Raw genomic sequence first — 23,844 nt, forward strand, 5'->3', positions numbered from 1 at the left:
TTGGCATCTTAAATATACTTATTTACCAGTAGATCACAAATATTCACAAAGAAAAAGGAGGCTTGCTCGCAAGAACTAAGTATCTAAATGTTTTGGCTGCTACTTTCATTGCTGCCACTGTAGCTTCTGCTGGATTAGCAGTGTGCTACATGCAGTTAATACGGTCTCTGGCCTCAAAAGATGGTAAGCTAAAAATACAGAACAGTTCAGGGATAAGCACCTAAGAGTTTCCCCTTTCCCTTCCTACACCTCTCTTCAGATACGGTCTTCTGACTTCTCAAATGCAAGTGCTCATTCTGTCTCCAACAGTGAAGGGAAGTCAAATTTTCAACAATAAAGGTATCTTATAAGTAAGACGGCTAAAAATTCAAATATTCACAATTCCTCCAACAGATAAGATTCTAGAATACCTACCTAGCTTCAGACACCCACCTATACATTCTTTCTACAGGAGATCATTTCTATCATTACACTTTTCTTGCAGAAGTCCAACAGATTGCCAACCTTCCGCTAAACTCTTAAGAAAGAAGTGAAGGTGTAGAGTACTCCTAAAAGAGTTTTGACTAAAATTCATATTTTCAATAGCAAGGGCTATTTTGCAGTTCCAGCCCAAAATTCCAAAGCTTACTCTCTTGAAACCTTAAACACCTCCTATTTGTTCAGGTTTACATTAGCTACAACAATTACATAAGATCTACATAGAACACTTACATAAGATCTACATAGAACAAAAAAAGTACCTTTGCAAAATACATTAATTTTCACTCTTAGGGCATAACTGAATGAGCAGGAGGGTTTTGCCCGTTTCTGGCAGCAGCATTTTCACAAGCCTTGGAAGAACAGGTATTTTAGCAGCATCAAAAAAAGCACTCCTGAAGCACCTTCAAACATACCTGCCATTTGCACATGATTAGCCTCCAGGTAAAAAAAAAGATTAATTGGGTACTGGGTAAGGCTCAGTATGCATGATAAAAATATAAAACATTTATCTCATTAACTAGACAGTAATCTAAGCACAGAATGCACGGTGTTAATTGCAAGAATTTCTTGTAGTGGTCACCACATCTTGCCTGGCAGCCCAGTACAGCTGACTGTGACTACGAGGAACAACTCACTACATTTCCCTTTTCCTCATTTGCTCAAAGGAACTTGATACTCTTCCAAAGGGAAGCTGACATTGTGCAGCCAATCTTACAAAAAAAAACACCCTGTCATCTTTAACTGTAAGCAGTTAAGCATCTTTAGCATATAGCCTACAAACTTGTATGCTTTACATCCTTTGTATGTTGGACTCAAAATGAGAAGTCCATTCCCTACTGTGCAAACAACAGCAAACCAGTAAAATAAAGTCCTGTTTAAGAACTCCAGCACTTGATGTAAGCATATTATGCTGTTTGTTGTAAAAACTGTTGAAGTAAAAACCAAGCACAACAAAAAACTCCAACACAAACAAATCAACCCCCAAACAAAACAAACAAAAAAAAACAAACAAAAAACCAAACAACTGTGTCACCAAATAGAAAATGAAAAAAAAACCCACAACAAAACAAAAAACAAGCCCCCTACCCCCCCCCCCCCAAAAAAAAACACCACAACAAACTACTCTCGATTATTATGAAAATTTATCAGCAGTTAGATGCTCTTCAAAGAAAACCAAACTTATCTCTTAAGCAAAGACAGCCCAACTGGTCCAAGTCAAATATTTCATATTTTTATCATACGTACTGAGCCTTACACAATATCCAATTAACCTCTTTATCTGGAGGCTAATCATTAGTAAAAAAAAGCTATTCAAGAAACAAGTGAGTTGTTTAGCAAAAAAGCACTAGCACTTAACAAGATGTATTTTCAAGCTGTATGTGAAAACTCGGAAAAATAATTCAAAATATCCTTGAATAAGATAAATACATCTGTATAGAACTGATTATTTGCAAACTACAGTATTTTCTCCCTTCTTTGTGCAGGGATAAGACAGGCTGAAATGCTAAGTGATTTTTATCCTTACTACCCCACTAGCGTATAGAGCTGTACACAAAACTTGACTGTGAAGAGACCAGCTTCCAAACACAGCTGACTTCCAGCTTTTCTTACTGTGTCAGTAACAAAGACCTTTGCAAATATCCATTTCAAATCCCACTGTTGAACAAGCTTTCTGTCTTGGAAGTGTTATTTTGTTGCACCAGAAGCCAAAAGTTGTCTGGAAACAGAGGTGTGAAGAACCTCCAGGACAGTCTCTCCATTTATCCATACTTAAAAGGACACATGTTGCAACAATTAAAACAATGAAATCAATCCAGAATATTTACTCTATTGACTTGTAAAAGAATGACCTTTACTCAAGCAGTCAGCATGTCACTGTCCCGTTTGAATACCACTGAGAATAAATGTGACTGGAAAATACCTTTTTTAAATAAATTTAGAAAATAAAGCATTTGTTCTTCCTGCCTTGCTTTTAAACCTGGTGTGGAGAAGCCAGAAGGAAGATTAAAGAGAAGGTAATGATCTGGTTACAAACAAGAAAAGAATTCCAAATCATGGGAATATAGCTGGCAGACTACCAAAAGGGCCTCTTCCAAAGAGAAGACAATTTTCAAACCTTAGGAAACCTGAGTCGGAAGCAACTGGTTTGAACAGTTTCCCAAGAAAATACTGCAGAGGGCTCAATAATAAGACACACTGAAAGGAAATCACTGCGACTGGCAGGGCAATTGATTAGGAAAAAAACATGTTTAATAAATACCTTATTTTCAAGATGCAATTTTCTCCTGCTTTACCCGTGGCTTAAATATTTTATCTCAGTTTTTGTGAAAAAAGGACATGATCAAAACTGATACAGAAGAAATGCAAAAACATTATGCTTTCAATTCTATTCTAGCCTGAAAACATAAAGAAGCAAGCAAATAACAAGAAACTTAAAGTAACACACAAATTACCTATGTTACTAAATATGGTTCTCTATTAGCTGGATGGTATTTGGTTTGTTTTTTTAAACCTCTCAAGTGACCAGCAGCCAGAAAGGAGCACTGCACACTCAGACTTAGCCAGTCAACAAAAACCGGTACCCAGCCTGTGGGGCAGGAGCATGGCAGGCAGGTGGAAGGGAGAGCTATCAACAACAACTTCTGGAGTATCTGCTGTAAAATACCATAATTTCAAGGAAGGATTTTACTTCTGTTACATACTTTAATCACTATAGTTTACCAGTTGCAAAATTATGAAATGTATGTATACACAAACTTTTCATCTGAAGTTACAACTTCTAGTTAATAGTATTTTTCTGTTTACCAGAGGAGCCCAGTATGTGTACAGGTAGCCTATTTTCAATGCTGGGACAAACTGTGAGCAGGACACGACGAGAAAATAAAGATTCAAGAAAAACTTGAACTGTTCATATAAAACCTAAAATGAAAAAAAATACAAAATAGATAAATGCCTTAAAATTTGCACACATAATGCACACAAAATTCACTTTTTCAGGATAGTAGATATAAAATCATTACATGGCATATATGGTACTATGATAATATTATATAGCATAATGTGCTGTATATCAAACTAAATGCACTACAAGGTATTTTTAATATTATACTGCTTTTTCGGCTGGAAAAATTATTTTATGCTAATGCTTCTTCACTCTGAAGAAGCAGTTTGCTAATTTTTTTTAGATTTTTTGAAAACTGGACTATGTGAACTCAATCTTTATGAATATTAAATATGTATCAAGATCACTGTGCAAAGAAAAAAAATTTCTTCCTGAAAATACAGCACAAAAAGTATATCTTATTTTTTTCCTTAAGTACCAATATTTAAATGCTGTTTTATCTGGCTAATGATGTCCTTTTGTCCTAAAAATTTCATATCCCAGCCTTAAATAATAATTAAAAAAAAAATCATTGTCATCAAGTGAACAGAAACTGTTTACAAAAATATTATCCTAGTCTATATTATTTGAACTTCTAGAGACCATCAAAAATTGACTAGGCTACACCATGATGCTCTGCATCTCTGAACTCCTTGTTGCTTTCATGCACCACCTTCCCTCAGCGTTCTCTATCCTAAACACAGCAATTGAAATTTCTCCTCTTGCAGGGGTGGAAGCTCTACAGCTCATCTGCCTTCTTTCTGAAGTCCTCTGGTTCTCAGAGGGATAAAAGCTAACATCAAGTCAGACTAACTCCTTCAAAATTACCATTTCCCACTGTTATTAAAAACAGTGGGACTACTCACTGGTCAAGAATAAATGTCGCTTAGGAAAAAAAAACAAATGGTACAGAAAAGATCCAGTAAGAGGAAGTGACAATGCTGTCTTTCCAAATGGCTATCATAAGGAAATCTGAGAGTAAGGCAGTAGCATTCAGTTTCCATAGGAATACAAACTTTACAAAAGCAAAGTTTAAACTACAAAAAAAAAAAAGGTAACAAAATAACATGGGGGTTTTGAGATAATTTAGAAGAAATGCTTAGCATTAAATTTCTCAAAAGATTAGTTTGAAATAAATATTGGCACATAAAATATGTTTATTAATAAATCAAAGGTTTGGGTTTAGCTCCAAGATAACTGTCCAAGTTTTAAGTGAAGACACCATAACCTCATCACAGAATACAGTGTGCAATATTCCAAAGGAACGACAGATGCAGAGATTCTTTTGGTAATTAAAAGCAGTACTTCAGTAAGAGCACGCTCTCAACACTGCTTTAGTTACAATTTCAATTTTAAGAATATTATTCATTTTATAGAATTTTGAATCTTCAAAGACTTGATATATTTCTTTAGTAAGGCAGATTAATATAGCACCTCCAGCAGGATGAGGAAAAAAATTTGAAATCTTAAGAAGAAGCCCATCACAAAAGATATTCTTTATGGAAATTTACACAGAAGTCCTAAGCAGCTATACCAAGATGTCTAAGAAATAGTAAATGGAAACTGAACAAACTGTGTAAAGGTAGAAGCAGTAAGCATTTTACATAAATGTTAGGAAATCAGATTATATTTTGGAAATACTACAGCTCTTTTAGCCAGTAAGTACAATTCTGTTGATCTAAACATTATTTTAAACTTGTATTTTGATATGACATTGCTGAATATTATCCACAGCCAGGGGCAATGTTAAAAAGAAAAACAAAAAAAACAACAATTTAAGCAGAGACAAAGCTTCACATGATGAAAATTTCAACCATGGTAAACCATTAGACTCAATATTTACAACTTAGTTATGTCTGTGGGTGTGGAATGAATACAGCTATGCTCCCTACAAATTATTCCTAGCGGAACCGCATTAAAAAAACTGCTACACAGTATTTATAATCAATCAAAAGTGTTAATTTATGTCTAAAATTAAAACTTGCAACTATTTTATTTTCACCAGCTACTGGGCTTTACATTTAGAATCTCACTTCATTTTGAAGTTACTACTGAGCTTCCAACTACCTCCACCAAAAGTCTGATTCTGCCCATACCATAAAAACCAAGATTTTCAAAAGATCAAAAAAGAACAAACATTCTCCCTCTCAACAGGTATTTGCAAGCTATGACTGATCCCCATAGGCAACATGAATCTAGTTTAGGATTTGTAATCTACACTGCAGATTTCCAGTCACAATAATCAATGGCTTACTATATGCTTAATGAATTTTGTGACCTTTAGGAAATCATATATGGCTTAACCAATTTCAGTATATTTAATAATTTAAACTTTGGAAGAAAACATTTACTTTGCTCAATACAGATGAGAATATTTTATCTGCCTGTGAAAAGTGACATTTTATTTCTTTGACAGAAGATCAGTCTTAACTACAAAGCCATTAATTTTTTTTGCCTTGATAAAGAAATGTATTAGAAAGCACCTGTCAGTCATTGGACCAAAGAGCCAGAAGAATAGAATCAATACTCTTATAAATATGCATAATCACTTAAATAAAAAATTTAAGACAAAGCATGTCTGTATTCAAATCTGGAAGCCAGTCAAGTTTTTGCAACATAACACAGGACTCTTGGACAGTATCAGTAAAAGTATGAATAAAAGCATTTTAGTAAAATTTATTATACCACAGCAGCATACATTTTTAGGTTTTAACTACTGAAGCTTCAAAACCAAAAAGAAATCACTATTTTTAAAACTGCAGTGAGAAATACAACTCTAAAAAGCATTAGCTTAGTAAACTAGGCCTTACTTGTTGTGGGTGTGTTTCTGTCTTTTAAGGAGTTGCCTGCTTCAGAATATTTATTATGCTTTCAATGCCAGGGACTATGAGAAAATATCCATGTGAATACACTGCAATTTCCAACTGTTTATTTATTTCAAAATGCTTCATAGTATTTTCACAACTGACTGCGTAGAATGCTTCTTTTTTCAAAAGATTACAAATCATGAAAAGTGCACAGAAACCCATCTCAAATTTCTAAAGCTTCACTGAATTCCAACTATTCAATCATACACACTGCACTTCTTTAGTGAATATCCCTTTGAAAACAAAACAATTTAGTAAATAGAAGCCTTGCTCTCAACTGTCAATTTTAATTGAAGACATCAAGGTAAATTTTAAAAGAAAAAGAAGAATCCAGGCAAATAAAACCATCTTTTTGCAGCACTGTCAATAAATACATTACAGAACATACATCAGCCCAACAACAAAAAATGGTTACGAGCCTTACCCCAGGTATAAAGGTAAAGATGTTGTATTTCTGATTTTTTATGGCATTTTTTGGATATTTTTCTTCACACTTTTCAGGACACCCAAGCCACACTGTGCGAGCCTTTAGCTCTTTCTTTCTTCGGCAAAGGTTTATGAGCCAATCAGCACAACTGAAAAGAAAAAACAAATGTTTACTTTAAAACTAAAAATTTACTATATGCAACTACTGTTTCCAACCTGGAACCCCCAAGGCAAATACCTAAGAAAAACAGGCTTAAAACTTTGGACCGTATCTAAATAAGCAAGCATGATGTCGACTTGTAATATTTAGGGCAATTACACAGTACTCAACTCATTCAGACATATACACACATAAACACTTGCACATTCTTTACACGAAATCCTGACAAAATAATTACAAATTTTACTACACCCTGCCCTGACACAGGTTCGAAACATTCTACTTAATAAAAGTCTGCATTAGCAGTGACTAAATTCTCTTCAAGTTAAGTAATTAACTCATCTCTCATACCTTACAGTCCTTTGGTTATAGCCTTTATTTTGTGTAACTGAAACTCAATTATGCCTACGACTGAAGAGGAAAGAAGGCTTCTGTTAAATAAAGTTAGAAACATTTCAACAGCTTTGTAAACTATTACCACATAATTTGTAATTCCTGGTTTTCCCTGTAAGACTGCCTGTGTAGCAGACATAACAGGGAAGCATGCCTAATGCCATGCTGTCAAATGTTTTCAACCAAAAAAATCCCAACCCAAACCTATGTAAATGCAGATCACCTGCACTGGTGAACTTCAGCTCATAGGAGAATGAAAGTGCATCCCTGCCTAACCAGCTGACAAATCTACTCAACAGGGTTTAAACAATGAGCAATGAGACAGGAAGAGGTCACAGCCACCTTCCAACAACTGCAATTTGGACAAGGACATGAGAATGATGAGACGAGTTGGAGGAACAAAAGGCTGGCAAACAGAATGCTACTGAGGCTCAGCAGACTACTTACTAAAAAGAATAAACCAAGAAACAATCTGGATGTGACTCAACTCACATAATATAATCAGCCTAAGAATTGCTAGGACTACCCACAGGGGTGGATTACTAATGCAGGTGAAGTACAGATGGTTTGGAAAGAAGAGCAGGTCTGCCATACACTTGTTTTACAACTCTGTAGGTTAAAGGAGAATTTCTCTACATTTTTTAATATTGGGGCAAGATGCTCTCATCATGTTGGGAGTCTGCTTTAGAAAAGTAAGTCAGGAAGACTAAGCAGACAAGCCTTCAGTGAGCACCTACTGCAGCCGAAGCACAAACCTAGTTGGTCACAGTGGATTTCAACTACATCAGCAGCTGAAGTTGAAAGTGAAGAAAAATGACAAGCGTTTTCTAGTGAGGTTTTGGAATATACTGACAACATTTTTGAAGCAGAAATAAAAAAATAATAACTAAGCAGCTCTTCTAAACTGTATTTAAACCAACAGAAAGGGGTTTGCTGAGAAAGGGAAAATTCCGATACAGTCACCTCAGCACAGTTTCCCACAGTTTCTCTGTAGTAAACCTATTTGTACGTAGGTTTACACCTACAGGCTCACCTGAAAGAAAACAAAGTTGTCAGTATTAACATGTCAAGAGCAACCTCTAAAATGGAAATAATTTCCCTTTGAGAAAGCACTACTGCTTGAGAGTACATGTTCTCTCTTGACTCCTGGAGCTTTGAGCACACTGCTCTAATGATGTCTCTGCCCATGGCTGGGGTGGTTGGATTTGACAATCTTTAAAGGCCCCTTCCAACCCAAATCATTCTATGATTCTGTGTCTCTAATGAAACTTATCTCTCAAAATATCTCTAAGGGAAGTAAAGGAACAGAGTGTCAGAAGTGATGAAGTTGGAAATATCATAAATGCAGAGTAGCTTGTAATAAACCCAAAATAATTCCTGTGAAGTCCTGCAAAGCTTAAACTAGTACTGTGTAACTGATTATCAAGTATTTAATTTTTCAGACAATAAAAAGCCAGAAGAGACACGAGTACATGCAACGAGGAGATGAAAATTCAAACCTGTATTTACAGATTGGAAAAGCTACCTTGAAGAGACAGAATGCAGTTCAACAGGCAGAAGTGCAATACAGGACACTTACAGAGAAATAATCAACTATACAAAAACAGAACTGAAAAAGTTAGCAGAGGCATCTCAAAAGAGGAGGACTCAGTTACTGCAGAATGATAAACGTGGAAAAAAAAGGAAAAAGAGGCTTACATCTGGTCAGCGTGGACAGGCACACTGCTAGCAAGTCATGAGTGTATCTGTTTTTCTCAAGCCAGTGCTAGCAAGATCTCAGTTGGCTTACAATACCATTTGAATACCAAATTTCAACAAACAAGTCTATTGGGAAAACAAAGACCGTGCACAAGAGCAACAATTACAGGTACAGAGCACACGGAAGGCTTGTCTAATAGATACACCAAAATAGAGCTGTTCACAGAAGGCTGGACGTGGACCTAATACAGTTTCAAGTATGTAAGACCTTCAAAGAGGAAAAGGACAATTATTCTCCAGGTCCACCATGATTAAGTAATGACGGACTTCAACTGTGGCAATTAAGGCTAGGTGGCAGAGGACTGGACAGGATGTGGCAATTAAAGCTAGGGGGCAGAGGACTGGACAGGACACAGACAATAAATGTTCCAGAGACTAGGTTGGAAAGAAACACTTAGGGAGAGCTAGAATTGCTCCTACTGCAGGTCTGTAAGATCTGGTGAGATCTGACGTAAGTGATGGGTGTAATTCATCCTGTACAGGCAAGGAATCGACCTGGCAACCTCTTAAGGTCCTTTCCTATTCTGGTCTTCTGCAGCTACAGAATTATGGTACACACAAATACACAGGGCATAAAGACTGATAGCTTACACCACCACAGTCCTACTTAAAATATTCCTGCCTGTAGCCTACGTTATCCCAGGCCTATTACAAACTAATTCAGCCAAAGACCAAATGGAATTCAAAGTTATGGGCTCTTTTAAAGAAAACTAGAAATTATGCGACAGTAAAATCACAGCAGCATTCAGTTTGTTACGGAAATGACACTATCCCAGTATTCACAAGCTGACATTTAAAACACTTCATTTTTAATGCTGGATTCGTAAGATTTCCTCCCGGAAGCTCCACTATGGGATGGACATCAATTTGGTATGATTCCATGTAAACACGCATTTTGGTTTTGTTATGAATGTAAGCCCATTTAGTAATTTTGCTCCTTTCTAATAGTGATAAAGAACTATTCTGTTGTAAAAATTGCAACTGTTCACTTGACATTCAAAATTCAGCCCTGTTATTTAGCAACAGACAGGTCTGAAAAATCAAGTTATCTTGACTATTACTTGAATTTGTCTTTAAAGCAAAATGAACAGCAGTCTTTGCATGCCACAAATGGTTCCACAATCAGTTTAATGGCTGTGAACCTATCCTGCTGCTGCTGCTGAAATGGCTAGTGCCATCCCCCTCCCATAACAAAGTTGTGGATTCTTGCCCTCTCTCTTGTGCTGCCACTACTCATGCAACTTCACAGGTAAACTGGGCCCATAAACTGATTCAGCTGTAAACTAATGCAGAATAAAAAAGGGAACTATTTCCAGTTAGATCTACCCCTGACCTTTAAAATCTGAAAGACCATAAAAATAGTTGAAACAAGGCAGGCTACATGCTTGCAGAAGAAGGTTGAACAATTCCACTCGGCACCTGATCAGATTTACACTTGATAAAACTGCTCACAATATTAAAGTTTTAAACATATTAGTTTCTAGGGAAGAGGTGCAGAAAGGACAGTACAAATGGAAGAGACAGCTTAGCTGTATAGTGAGAAGTATCAAGACATATATATAGCAAAAAAGTTCCAAGGAAAATAATTTTTTTCCTTGGGAAAGTGAACAAGCATGACAGCTACTGTCTCCAAGCCCATAGACAGAAATTTCCTTACAGCCTTTGAAATTTCGTATTACAGTTTAAATTCTAAAACTGAATTAAGCAAACAGGCTGAACATTTGACTAGGCAGTCTCTTCTGTAAAATAATTTCTTCAGACACCAAGGATTTTTCTATTGCTAAAATTAAACATTTGACTAAAGCAACTGAATTATACTGCCTTCCTTGCCACAGTTTCCCCTTTGAAACTACCTTTTCCATTATAGATCAACAGAGAAGCTGAAACGGATGCCACAATGACCACTAGTTTAGTAAATGCCAAGCAGTACAGACACAAGAATGATGTCTGACTGGGAAACAAGAGTGATACCTTTGATAAAAGGGATTTGACTGATGCAGAGCTAACAACACTCAAGAAAATCCCAGATTATAGAAATATTACAGGTTATGCCCAACTCAGTATTGTAATGCTTCATATGAGTTTTACAACCTTAAAAGCATAAAACCCAGTTAGATTCTGCCATTTAAAGACTCAGCAGTAATCAGTTATATCACAGAAAGAATAAGTGGTGGAGATGCTGGTCTTAAAATTCTGATCAATCTACATTAATTCAGATTTTTAAGAACAATGAAGTCTACCTGGTGTTTTTGAAACTCATTATCAAAACCCAACAGATAATTCATCTGTTCTCAGATTCCCCAATACAGAAACTATTTTTGTGCAAGGGCTTTTTGTACCCACTAAGTTTGTGTGAAACAAACATTGGGAGATAAATCAGAATAGCACTCTCCAAGATGCAAATATCGTAAAGATGAATGTAAGATGTAACCTGATGAAAGCACACTTTGGATTTTACTGAAATATTTAATGTAAAACCACAGCTTATGCTATGGATTAAAAAACAAACAAACAAAACCACACAAAAAAAACCAAAACAAACAAAGCAATCAAAACCAAACCAACAACAAAACCAAAACAAAAAAATCCCAGACATTTATTCATTAAAGCATTTCAAATGTTCTTGCCTAAAAAAAATTCAACACATGTACAGGAAGCTTTTTTTTAAACTAGCTATAAGACATATTGCCTATATAAATAGAACAGGCTGCATATATTAAGAAATAAAATAAAGATGTTTAAGATATATTTATTAAATGGCTTTTTTCCATTCCTGCATTACCTGCTTCCTAATGTACTTTTTTTATTTTAAAGAACAATAACCACAGTCTGGGTTAGTAACTGATGAAAAAAAAAGTAGTAATTGTTAAATAAGAACCCTTAACTTTTTCATGAATAGAGCATATCTCTCCAAGTCAAAAGCTAAAGTAAAAGTCTCAACTGACTCTGCAGCTCTAATAATAAAGGCTTTTTTAATTTTCTCTTTTCATTACTTTTATCCTACAAGCTTAACTGCCAGTATCTTTCACAAAACACCATTTTCATCAGAATGGAAAGATAATACAAAAGCTCTATATTGTCTGCAAGGGTCAGCTTTTCCTTATTAGGTTTTAAGTAGCAGAAACTAGTTCTGCAAAGAAAACATACTGTAATTATTGTACTCAACAGGTAGCTTCAGTAATCAGGCCAAAAGCAACACAGTGGTCATGTCATTCTTAAAAGATCAGCATTTTCCCATGCTTCTGCATAACAAATGCGTTACAGATTAATTGAAAGCGTACAGGCCATCTTAGAGCCCAAATTAATCCGAGCATTTGATATCCCCTTCACTTCATATGGAAATGCCATTCAATGGCACCATTTTCATAGGGACAAAGTGTTTTTTGATAACAAGTGGAATGTAAATCTCATGAGAAAGAAATCAATCTAGCCCAAAGAACTCCAGAGTATTGATCTATGTGCATTATAATTTCACAAGCTTGAAGAGAATTTGTAAGTTAAAGGGGAAATGATTACAGCCACAAAACAACTGCTATATCAAAAAGTTTTTAACTGTGCTACGAAAGCAAGAAATAAGCAGTTTCTGAAGTTAAAAGTTATACTGGTTGAATTAAGCTTTCAGTTTGCTCAAAATCAAAGACAACATTTGATTTAATTACGATTTTTTTCTTGCAAATGTAAAAACCATTTAAAGAGCTACAGATTTGCAAATACAGTTCACACTATTCTATTTCAGTTAAAAACGGAAGAATTTTTACAAGATCAGTTTTAACGTACAGTGAATTGTCGAACCTTCCATATTTTCTCCTGACAAAAGGGATAAACTTTTTCAACTGAACAGTTGAAAAACAGTTTGTGATGTAGCAACAAAACTCTATAGAATATAAAATTCTAAAGCTGCAAAGTAAGAGATGGAAAACTTCCTCTTGCAAAAATGACATTAATCCTAACTGCAAGACAGAAAAAAAAAACAAAACCAAACCCTCCCTTTCACCCTCCCCCCAGAATACTGGGCATTGGGGGTGGGGGTTTACTTGCCTGCAACAAAAAAAAAAAAAAAAAAGTGATTTTGAACACAAACACGAGACTTTCACAGAGAACCAAAAAAAAACAAAAAAAAAAAAACTCAGGGCCCCTCTGAGTTCAGCTCCAGTTCATCTTTCTGTCACAGCTTTGAAAAATTTACAATTTGGTTTAAAGCACAAAAGGAAATTCTGTGTGTAAAAGTTGAAATGTCAGCCTCACCCAGTCTAAGGTACAAGACACTAATTTCCATGAAATCTGGGAGAAATTTTAAGTTCTGTTGAACTGAGCAGGTTTTAGACTGCTATGCTGTATTTAATCTCATACTGCACTTAAGAGAATGCAATTTTCTTTCTGGAAATAACTTTCAGTTGTTTGCATGACACATATAATCCACCATCAACACACATGAAGACTCTTTTCTCACATGTTCTTCTCCCAGCGTGAAGACATCAATTCTACCCCAAACTGATACTTTACACCATAGAAAAAACAATGCAACTTGTTCTACTACACAGCAGAATAACTGCATATATGACAATACAGTAGCCTACAGGTCTCCTTACGATCCTCCTCACAATCACAGGCAACTTTAAGAACTGCAAATAGACTTTTCAAAACTTCTAGTATTCTGTGGGCACCAGCAAGAATTCATAAAATTTTATTATCATGAGAAACCATAAAAAAAGAGTGCCTTAACACTGCACATGCTGGACTTTTTATCAGTAACAAAGTCTCAGTGGTGCTCTCAGCCCATAAAAAACCTCCCTATCACCACAACAGGTATTTACATACTCACTCAGAATTGTTTACCAAAGCTGAGCTTGTTATCTGTTGGTCCAGTCCAGCTAGATAAGATACCATGGGATTCACCTTCCTTCCAACTAATTTTCTAAGCAGATGTCTGCACCTTTCTTGTGGGATTATCCTTTGACTACTAATATCTTACTGAAACTTCAAGCTTCTACTAGAATCTGGTAATCGCCCCACTCCTCAACCCACCCCCCCCTTTTTTTTTTCCATGAAAATCAAAAGTTACCCGCTATGATCTTCTGATACAGAAAACATTAATGTGACTAAAATGCCCCTTAGGTATAAATACAATATTGAATGGACTCTCTATTGTACCTAAACTCAGTTGTGGAAATCAGCAAAGGAGAAGTCATTCCTCTGAGGTCTCTTTCGTAGTGAGGGCTTTTCTTTTACCCACCTATATTAGCAGTAAAATATGGATAAGATGCAGCATAATAAAGAATTCATAATGCAATTTCTTTGCTCTTCTGAATCTCAATCCATCACAGTTACGGCTCAAGTATTTTAATTCATAGTATCTAGTAAGTTTAAAAGTTTCTAGGCCTGAGCTCCATTTAAGGCTGAAATGTACCTATCAATTTTTAAAAGCCAGAATGAACTTGAAATTTTGCAATCCTCGGCATTAATGACACTTTGTGACATTCTCTTACTATTGTTAATTAGTTCGAACATAAACTCATCTTGCAATTGCCTGCCTCTATCCAAACACTGTAAATTCTCTTGTCAGGGCAACTACAGGGTACAGTCTTTACTGCTCTACATGTTTTCATGAAACTTATAGGAACATAATCATAGTAACTAATACTCACTAATACTTAAAGAGCTGAACTCACTGAAGTATCTTGTCTGAAAGGTATCTCAATTCTAAGATACATCAAAAAGACTTAACAGCCTCTCTAACTATTTTTAAAAAATGTGTTTTTTTTTTTTTAAATACTACAATGGTAGTTCTGTAACACAAACTTTGCTCTCAAGAATCATTTACATAGACAAATGATGCTTCTGTAAACTTTGCTACCTTCCTCTGTTTGCTTTCCAAACAATTATTCCCTATAATAAAATGAATAATCCATGAGCTTTTGTTAACTCATTAGAGAAAAAAAGAAACCAATACAGATTCTATTTTTCTGCAAATAGTAAAGCTAAAGCTTTTGTAAACAACAAAATTTTTTTGAAACTAAAGGTGCATCAATACAACTTTGCTTAGGTAAAAACAACAGTATCAGGCTTCTTGGATTTATTAAGTGCCATGAAAAACACCTGTGAAGACTTTTACCTAAATCAATTCTAAGAGACATCTGTCAAAAGAAGTGTTCATCATTTAAGTTCACTGAAAACACTCACTCCACTTGACTAATCTCAGATTTTATTATTCAAGATAAAAATACGCATGATTCTTAATCATCCTAACAGCAATTCTTGTATTTAGAGATTTCCTGGCAATTCATTCTGCATACAGCAGTTTGGCACACACACACACACAAAAAAAAAAAAAACACAAACCAACAAAAAACCAAAATCTCTAAGAACCAAATTCCCAGAGCTAATTCCAGCTGAGATTAACTCCAAGGCCATCAGTTACATGTATCCTCTAACCTTTTAAAGTTGAAATGGTAATTATTAGTTAATGAACTTATTAACTATTAGTTAATGAATATACTTTTTCTTTTCAGCACATCAATAAAGTTTATGTATTGTCAACTTATGCAATGCCCTCACATTAATGTCCTCAAAAGTAAAAGAAAGCTTTAAGCTCTTTATCCTGGTATAACGTTGAGTAGGAGGGAGGACTGGGCTTATGTGCCATAGTATGGACCTCAGACTACTACAAGTTTAGTACATGATCTCTCTTAAAAGCCTCCCTTTTTCCTGCAAGTCAGCAAAGGAGACAGGATAAGCACACAGCAGCAGCTCTTCAGAACTTTGTTTTATTAACAGCTGGTAACGTCCTCACAGGGAAAATACAGGCAAAGCAATCAAAAGATGCATGACAAGCAAATTTGTTTTGTGTACTTTTGCACATACTACACAGTCACTATTTACTTAATTTAATACGTTAATAAAGAGTACTGATATGCAACAAACCTAGTGCAAAGGAACTTCCAGCCACCACAGATAAACCACTCTAAGCCTCTGCTTCTCTGCGAAATTCTGGCTCTTGGTAGAGTATGGTAATCACTCTCATCATTTTCAAAGCCTTCTTCTGACATCATTAGTGGCATTTCATCCAAATGAGAGGACTCATCTTCCACTTGGTACCTGGAAAAATGAAATAAACCCACTAAATAAATAGCCAATACATCACTTTTTATTTCTGGGAATCTTCTGAAGTAACAAGTTAATTTTTGTCATATGGAATTTTTTTGGAGAGGTATTTTCAACCAAACATCTCATGTATTTGTTTAACACATTAACAAGAAATTCTAATTTGAGTTAAAAATGTGTCACACAGCAAAAAGGCCTGCAATCAGTCACTGTCAATCACAGTATAAATCATTCTAGGGAAATTCTTCTTATGAAATTTGTACATACAGAGCTTCCATTTCATTCTTTGAAAGATTTTCTGAAACGGAATTCACTTGGCAAAGTTTACAGCAGATGCAAGTGACTAACTTTTCATGTAAGGACAGAGTTCAGATTTACTACTGAGTTTCTTCAGCTTGCTTTCCTGATGTCTATTCCTGTATGTGCAGACCTCAGTAACACTTTCTACACAACTCGTCAGTGTCTTAGTTCTAATTACTGAAACATTACAACACTAAGCTAACAATGGTTCTTTCCCTCCAGAAACTACTCCCCACCTCTATGTGACACTACTGGAATGCTTTTTATGCCAAGACAAAACACTTAAATATTTCTGTGAGAAAATTCCCCTAAGTGCACAGAAACGCACAGAAGGTAGGAGTATGGACAGGTAGCCTAGGAGGAATACAAAACCATTGTCCAAGTATCCAGGGACAAAGCTAGGAAACGTATAGCCCAAGTGGACTTGAATCTGGTCAGAGATGTCAAAGACATTATTGTCTACAATAAATACAGAGATGACAAAAAGAAGATAGGAAACTGCCGAGTGAGACAGGAGACCTGGTTTACATATGACATGGTGAATGCCCCTTCTGCCTCAGTCTTTACTCACAAGACTGGCCTTCAGGAGTTGCAGATCTCAGAAAGCAAGGGGAAAGGCTGGAGCACAGAAGATGAGAGTAAGGTCAGGGAACACTTAAGCAAACTGTATATATATATATGCCTACTGGCCCTGAGTGGACACACCCATGAGCACTGGGGGAACTAGCAGGTGTCACTGCAAGACCATTTTTGAAAATCTTTGATCAATCATGGCAACTGGGAGAAGTGACTGTAGAGGAAAGCAAATGCTATCCTCAAAAAGGGCAAGACAAAGGACCCAGGGAACTAGAGGCCTGTCAGCCTCACCATGATCCTGAGAAGGCAATAAAACAGCTCATCCTAGAAACCATTTCCAGAAACACCAAGGACAAGAAAATCATCAGGAGTAGTCAGCATGGCTTCATCCAGTGAAGTCATGCTTGACCAGCTTGGTAACTTCTGCTGTGAAATAACTGGCTAAGTAGATGAGGGGAGAGCAGAGGATAGTGTCTACTTGGTCTTCAGTTAAAGACTGATACTGAATCTCATAAAATCCTCTCAGGCAGGCTGCAGATTCAGGAGCTAGATGAGCAGGGAGATGGACTGAAAACTGGCTGAATGTCATGCCCCAGAGGGTGGTCACCAGTGGCATAAAGCAGCAGCATGCTCCAGGGACCCATCCTGGATTCAGTCCCATTTAGAAACTTCATTAGTGATCTGGATGATGGGACACAGTGTACCCTCAGAAAGTTTGTTGCCGACAGAACTGGAAGGAGTCTGGCAAGCCAAATGGCCATCCTTCCATCCGCAAACTTGACAGGCTGGAGAAATTGGTTGACAGGAACCCCAGGAAGATCAGCAAGTGAAGTGAAGTCCTATACCTGATAAGGAACAACCCCACATACTATGATATGCTGGGGCTAACCCAACTGGAAAGGAGCTTGACAATAAAGGACTTCCTACACCTGGGTCGGAGCATCCCCACACACAGCTACAGGTTGAGCAGAGAAGAGATTCAGAGCAGCCCTGCAGAGAAGGACTTGGGGATGCTGGTTGATGAGAAAATGAACATGAGCCAGCTTCAGTGTGCGCTCACAGCCCAGAAAGTCAACCATATCCTGGGCTGCATCAAAAGGAGCGTGCCCAGCAGGTCAAAGGAGGTGATCTGCCCCTCTGCTCTCGTGAGAGCCCACTTGGACTACTGTGTGCAGTTCTGGTGTCCTCAACAGAAAAAGGACATGGAACTGTTGGAACAAGTCCAGAGAAGGGCCACGAGGATGATCAGGGCACTGGAGCACCTCCTGTATGAAGACAGGCTGAGGAAGTTGGGGGTGTTCAGCCTGGAGAAGAGAAGACTGCATGGAGACCTCATAGCAGCCTTCCAGTATCTGAAGGGGGCCTATAGGGATGCTGGGGAGGGACTCTTCATTAGGGACTGTAGTGATAGGACAAGGGGTAATGGGTTAAAACTTAAACAGGGGAAGTTTAGATTGGATATAAGGAGGAAATTCTTTCCTGTTAGGGTGGTGAGGCACTGGAATAGGTTGCCCAGGGAGGTTGTGAATGCTCCATCCCTTGCAGTGTTCAAGACCAGGTTGGATGAGGCCTTGGATGATACGATTTAGTGTAAGGTGTCCCTGCCAATGGCAGGGGGGTTGGAACTAGATGATCTTAAGGTCCTTTCCAACCCTAACTATTCTATGATTCTATGACTTGGGGGATCCTTTTGGACACCAGGCTGAACCCAAATTAGTGTTCTGTCCTTGCTGCAAAGAAAGCTACTGGTCTGCATTAGGCAAAGTATTGCTAGCAGGTCACCAGAGGAGAACCTTCCCCTCTGGTCAGCACAGGTTGAGGCCACACATTAGATTCTTGTGTCCAGTTCTGTGCTTCTCCAAACATACTGGAGTGAGTCCAATGAAGGGCCACAAAGATGATTAAAGGGCTTCAGCATCTCTCTCATGAGGAAAGACTGAGAGAGCTGGGGCTGCTGAGCCTGGAGAAGACAAGACACAGGCAGGACCCTGTTAACATCTATAACTACCTGAAGGGAAGTTGCATAAGAGACTGACACAGGCTCTTTTCAGTGATGCCAGGTCACAGAACCAGAGGCAATGGGCACAAAATGAAACAGGAGCTGCCATCTGAAAAACAGGATTTTTATTTTTTTTTTCCCCATGAGGATGACTGAGCACAGGCAAGGGCTGTCCATGGAAGCTCTGGCGTCTCCATCCCTGGAGATGCTTAAAAGCTGTGTGGACATGATCCTGGGCAACCAGCTGTAAGCAGCCCTGCTTGAGCAGGGTGGAGTTCTGCAGACACAGAATAGCACACCAAACAATATTCGGTCCAGAAATCTTGAGACAAACCCAGTATTTTTAAAAAGAAAGTAACATTATAAATACCAGGACTAAGAATGTGTTGTGGTTACTCGCAGGTAACATAGTACCACATAGCTGCTCACTCATCCCCACATCTCTTCTTCCCTTGCTCCCCCAGGCAGGATGAAAAAGAGAACTGAAAGAATGTAAAACCAGCAGGTTGAGACAAGAGCAGTTTAATAACTAAAGTATAATATAATACTAATAGTCATATGGGAAGTAACAAGGGGAGAGAATATAAAACTAAAAGGGGAAAAGGAAAAAACAACCCAATAAACAGCAGTGATGCACAATATAATTGCTCACCACCCACTGACCAATACCCAGCCCAACCGGAGCAGCAATCAGTCCCCTCCAGGTGACACCCCCCAGTTCATATACTGGGCATGATGTGCTGCGGTATGGAATACCCCTTTGGCTAGTTTGGGTCAGGTGTCCCATCTCTGCTCCCTCCCAGTTTTTTGTGCCCCTCCTTACCGACAGAACATGAGATACTGAGAAGTCCTTGATCAGCGTAAGTGCTACTGAGCAACAACCAAAACATCAGTGTGTTATCAGCATTGTTCTCAGACTAAAGCCAAAACACAGCACTGCACCAGCTACTAGGAAGAAAAATAACTACCCCAGTCAAAACCGGAACAGCATGAAAAAGCACCATTACTGGATTTGCATTTTCTCATCTTTCTGTATATTCAATAGAAAAATGTAAAACCATTTCCTTTTCCCTACATTTACACTAAGTAATAAATTGGTATCAACAGAGCTAAGGAAGACCTAACAAGGAAGGAGAAGAAAAAAAACCCCAAATCTAAACAAAGAAAAACCAACAAACCCACTACTGGCTAACTACTCATTAGCCAGACACTTACTCATTTGGCTGGCAGGTGATGCCCTCATTTCTGCACCTCCTTTGAATCATCTGGTATGGGACATCATTAAGCAATGTTAACAATGTGTTCAGACCACATTATAAAATAATGCATAACTAAGAATAATGATAAATACACACACCCTGATCATCCCTGCTGCAAGTTAACTGAGTATTAGCGCCTTAGCCATGTCACAGCTTGTGAAGAAAAATTCTCATCTGTTTCAAATGATGCAGAAGCACAACCACACTGCAGAAAACACAACAAAAGTTTCAAACTAAGAAAACTGCATGAATTCATTAAAAGTTCTGAGTTCCCAGAACGTTAGTTACGTTAAAATACAGCATGCAAAATGCTTTCAGAATTCTTACCACCAAACATTTAAAAAAAAAATTTTTAAAGTTAGAAAAACTACTATGAAAAACATGGTTGATCTTCCCACCCACGGGAATATTGTTAGCAAATACTGTTTGCAACAGCCGCATCTGATGGTTAGTTTAATATGGCAATATGTTTTCCATTCCCATTACTATCAATGATCATTAAGAATAAAAACACTACACAAAAAAATTCTCTTCACAAAACAGGTAAATTATCACAGGTTAACATATACTAAATGACAGGGATTACTCTCAGGCTAGACTAATTTTAAAACTAGATAATTTTAATACACTGTTTGGAAAAAAAAAATTAGACATTACTTTATGCTAAGACTTCCAGTAAAACAGGCCTATGTTTAAACAGATTCATATTCAATGCTTTTATAATCTCTCCTGGTTAAATTTACAAATTATATTATCACAGTTTTAATACAGAGATTTCCACTGCATTGTGTTCTGCTTTTAGACACTGAAACAATTAACAGTATATTTGTAACACCATCCAGTGAAATCACAGCTAGCTGTACTGGAGTATAAAGCAAGATACTGCAAAGTAAAAGACTCCTTTTATTTCTGTATAAAGTTAAGAAGTGTCTGATTCAGAAAATAATATCCTTTACGAACAAAGGTAACACAGCAAACATGGTTAAAGTCTGTCTAGAAAGAACATGCTAATACAAGACAACTACAGGAGAGAGACTTGGCTGACAACCATAATCACAGACATGGAAAGTATTTAAATCTACTCTTGTTAATCTGGTAAAATTTGCAGAGTATATTGATGTCATTTAAGGGTTTTTTTTGCTATTATATTATAAACAACTTCCACCCCTCCCCAATCAGTATCTGGGTTTGTACTTTTAAACATGGAACTTCACCAAGTAGTGAAGATAATGAGCATAAGCACTATCATGTTTAGAAATCCTGACTTCAAAATACAGCCTCTGAACTGGCAAGCAATTTATTCTGTTTCAAAAGCAATTTTGCTATTGTGTTGGAAAATTGTACTTCAGTATTTAAAAACAATAAGATAATGAATAATGGATTTTTCATAACTAGGATGAGGACAAAAATCTTTATGTCTTTGTTACCTAGTATTTTTCTGCACTTAATTGCTTGAAGTGCTGATTTTCCTTGAGTGACAAATCAATTAAGTATAATCCCAGAAACTTGTATTAAAATAGGGAAGCACTGAAAGCAACATGAATAAAGAAGCCAGAGTGAAGACATCAAAACTCTCAGCATGAGTGCTACTAAATCAGGTATGAAGACAACCATCTTGACAAAAATATGGTTTCCTAAGAAAAAAGAAACATTAATATTAAACAACTTTCAACAAAATCTGACTGCTATCAGGAATATAATTTAAGAGATTTAAGTGAAAGGAAGCCATGTACAATAAATACTTTTAAATGAAATTTTGATATAAACATCTGCTGTGAAAATGATGCCTCAAGTCACCTATACCTACACTATTCCACTTTGATGGCTGTTTACCAGAGTAGATGCCGCTGCAAAGTTCCATGGGTGCTGTAACTGGTAATGGAAACCATCTGAATTAATTTATATCCTTTATTATAATTATTACTATTAGTAAATTTATTAATAAATTTACAGTAATTACTATTTACATCTGCAATTATTTCTGTATTTTCTGCCAGCTTTCCATTGTTCTAAAAGAGCAATGCTCAAGGCTGCAGCAAGATGCAAGTGATGAGGCAATCATGACTGCACATCTTTTCTGGTTTTACTCATTCGACAAGCAGTATCTATGATAGATTTTCTATCTGACTGCTAAAAAAAACAAGGTAAGAGAGAAACACTGTGTCAGACACTGCATAAATACTGTTTCCTTGCCACCTATCACTTGCGCTATATATGGTAATCCACAAGAAGGAAAAACAAAACCAATGTCCTAAAGCAGTATTTCTCAAACCTAGTGAGAGAAAGAAAAAGATCATGTGGCCACAAGTCTACACAGGAATCAGACACAGGACACAGTTGTGGGATACAGAGTAGCACTGAAGACAGGCAGCAGTGGAAAGAGTTCCAGCCAAGCGTCAGAGAAGAAAAGCTAAGAAAGACCTATTACTATGACCATGTCCCATACCACCAAGCACTGGTGATTTGCTCAGTGGCTGCTGCCAGCCTCAAGACTCCCTCTGCTTCTGGTCATGATTAGAGAAAAGAGAGGGAGTAAACACAATCTGTCTCAGCCATATTCTGCCCTACCCCCATTAATTCCTCCAAGGGGTATGAACACCTTCCCAGTCTGAGGATAAAGGAGACTGACAAGTTGCAGAGATGAAATAGAAGGAATAATGAAGACAGGGACACACGTATTTATATAAAGAGCAAGAGTTGTTAAAAGACAAGCCACCAGCAACTGCTGTAGGCTGACTGTACCACTGATGTTAACTGTTCAGATCCTGTTCTGTAACAAAGAAAAAAAACCCAGGAAACTCAGCACAGCAACAGGAAAAATTTTATTAAGAATGTATGTTCATCCATAACTATGCTTATAGGTATACAATTTATCTTCATGTAACTGCCCCTCTTACTCAAATATCCAGTGTCTCCATAAAACAAACAGCTTTGCTAGAAGCTACCTGAGAAAAAAATACTTTTTTTTTCAAATATTCTTCTGCATTTCTAAAGATTGTAAGTTACTTCTTCCTTCTAATTTGAAACACCTCTATACTTCACAGAGCAGCAAATTCAGTTAAATTACAGAGAATGATGCTGTTCCTAGAATACAACAGAAACAGAAAAGGCTTCCTCAGGTAAGAGCATAAAATTTAAGTAATTTCCTTCAACCTCTTCCTCCAAAACACATAAAAACTATTTCAAAAGTTTTTAGAATTGGTTAGAGCTTGCCACTATTTCTTCCTATTTAGCTTCAGTTGTGTGTGCCTCTAATCCAAGTGCACCCCTAATCTGTATTACTTAGTAAATCTCTAAATCCATGTCCTGGCTTAAAAAACAAAAAAAAAACAAAAAAAAAAGGAAACAACAACAACAAACCCCACCCCACCCCCCGCCCCTCAAACAAAAACTAAAACCACCCACAACACAAAAACACACACACAGAAACTACTACGTATTTCAAATTTTCAGGGACAGGTGTGTCCAGGACAGCTACATGGAAAATGACACTAAACACAGTATTCCAACAGTTGTTATAAAAACAAAACAAAAAAGCTGGCAGCATCTACCATGTAGAACTAAGGGGAAAAACCCCTTACATCTGTTGAGGTAAAGGTCTAGAAGCAGACTACACAGCTATTACCAAGGCAGCTCCCTTTTAT

General features: G+C 37.0%; 1 protein-coding gene across 7 annotated transcripts in view; it reads right to left on the reverse strand.

Annotated features, from left to right (window-relative positions):
* ATP9B (ATPase phospholipid transporting 9B (putative)) overlaps positions 1–23,844 on the reverse strand; it is a 170,136-nt gene that overhangs the window by 138,341 nt on the left and 7,951 nt on the right. For 4 of the 7 annotated variants that reach the window (XM_057424401.1, XM_057424397.1, XM_057424396.1 and 1 more), the window contains 3 exons: positions 15,887–16,060; positions 6,653–6,803; positions 3,286–3,399 (listed from right to left, as the gene is read on the reverse strand). In XM_057424401.1, coding sequence (XP_057280384.1) covers positions 3,286–3,399; positions 6,653–6,803; positions 15,887–16,060 — 439 coding nt within the window. Of the gene's footprint in view, positions 1–2,933; positions 3,135–3,285; positions 3,400–6,652; positions 6,804–15,886; positions 16,061–18,950; positions 19,051–23,844 lie in introns of those variants that run through there. The other 3 variants (XM_057424398.1, XM_057424399.1, XM_057424402.1) reach the window with 3 other exon arrangements.

This window comes from Pezoporus wallicus, unplaced genomic scaffold (genome assembly GCF_028554395.1).
Source record: "Pezoporus wallicus isolate ANWC-B61680 ecotype Strahan unplaced genomic scaffold, APGP_CSIRO_Pwel_v1 contig_5485, whole genome shotgun sequence".
In the NCBI taxonomy this organism is placed as follows: Eukaryota; Metazoa; Chordata; class Aves; order Psittaciformes; family Psittacidae; genus Pezoporus; species Pezoporus wallicus.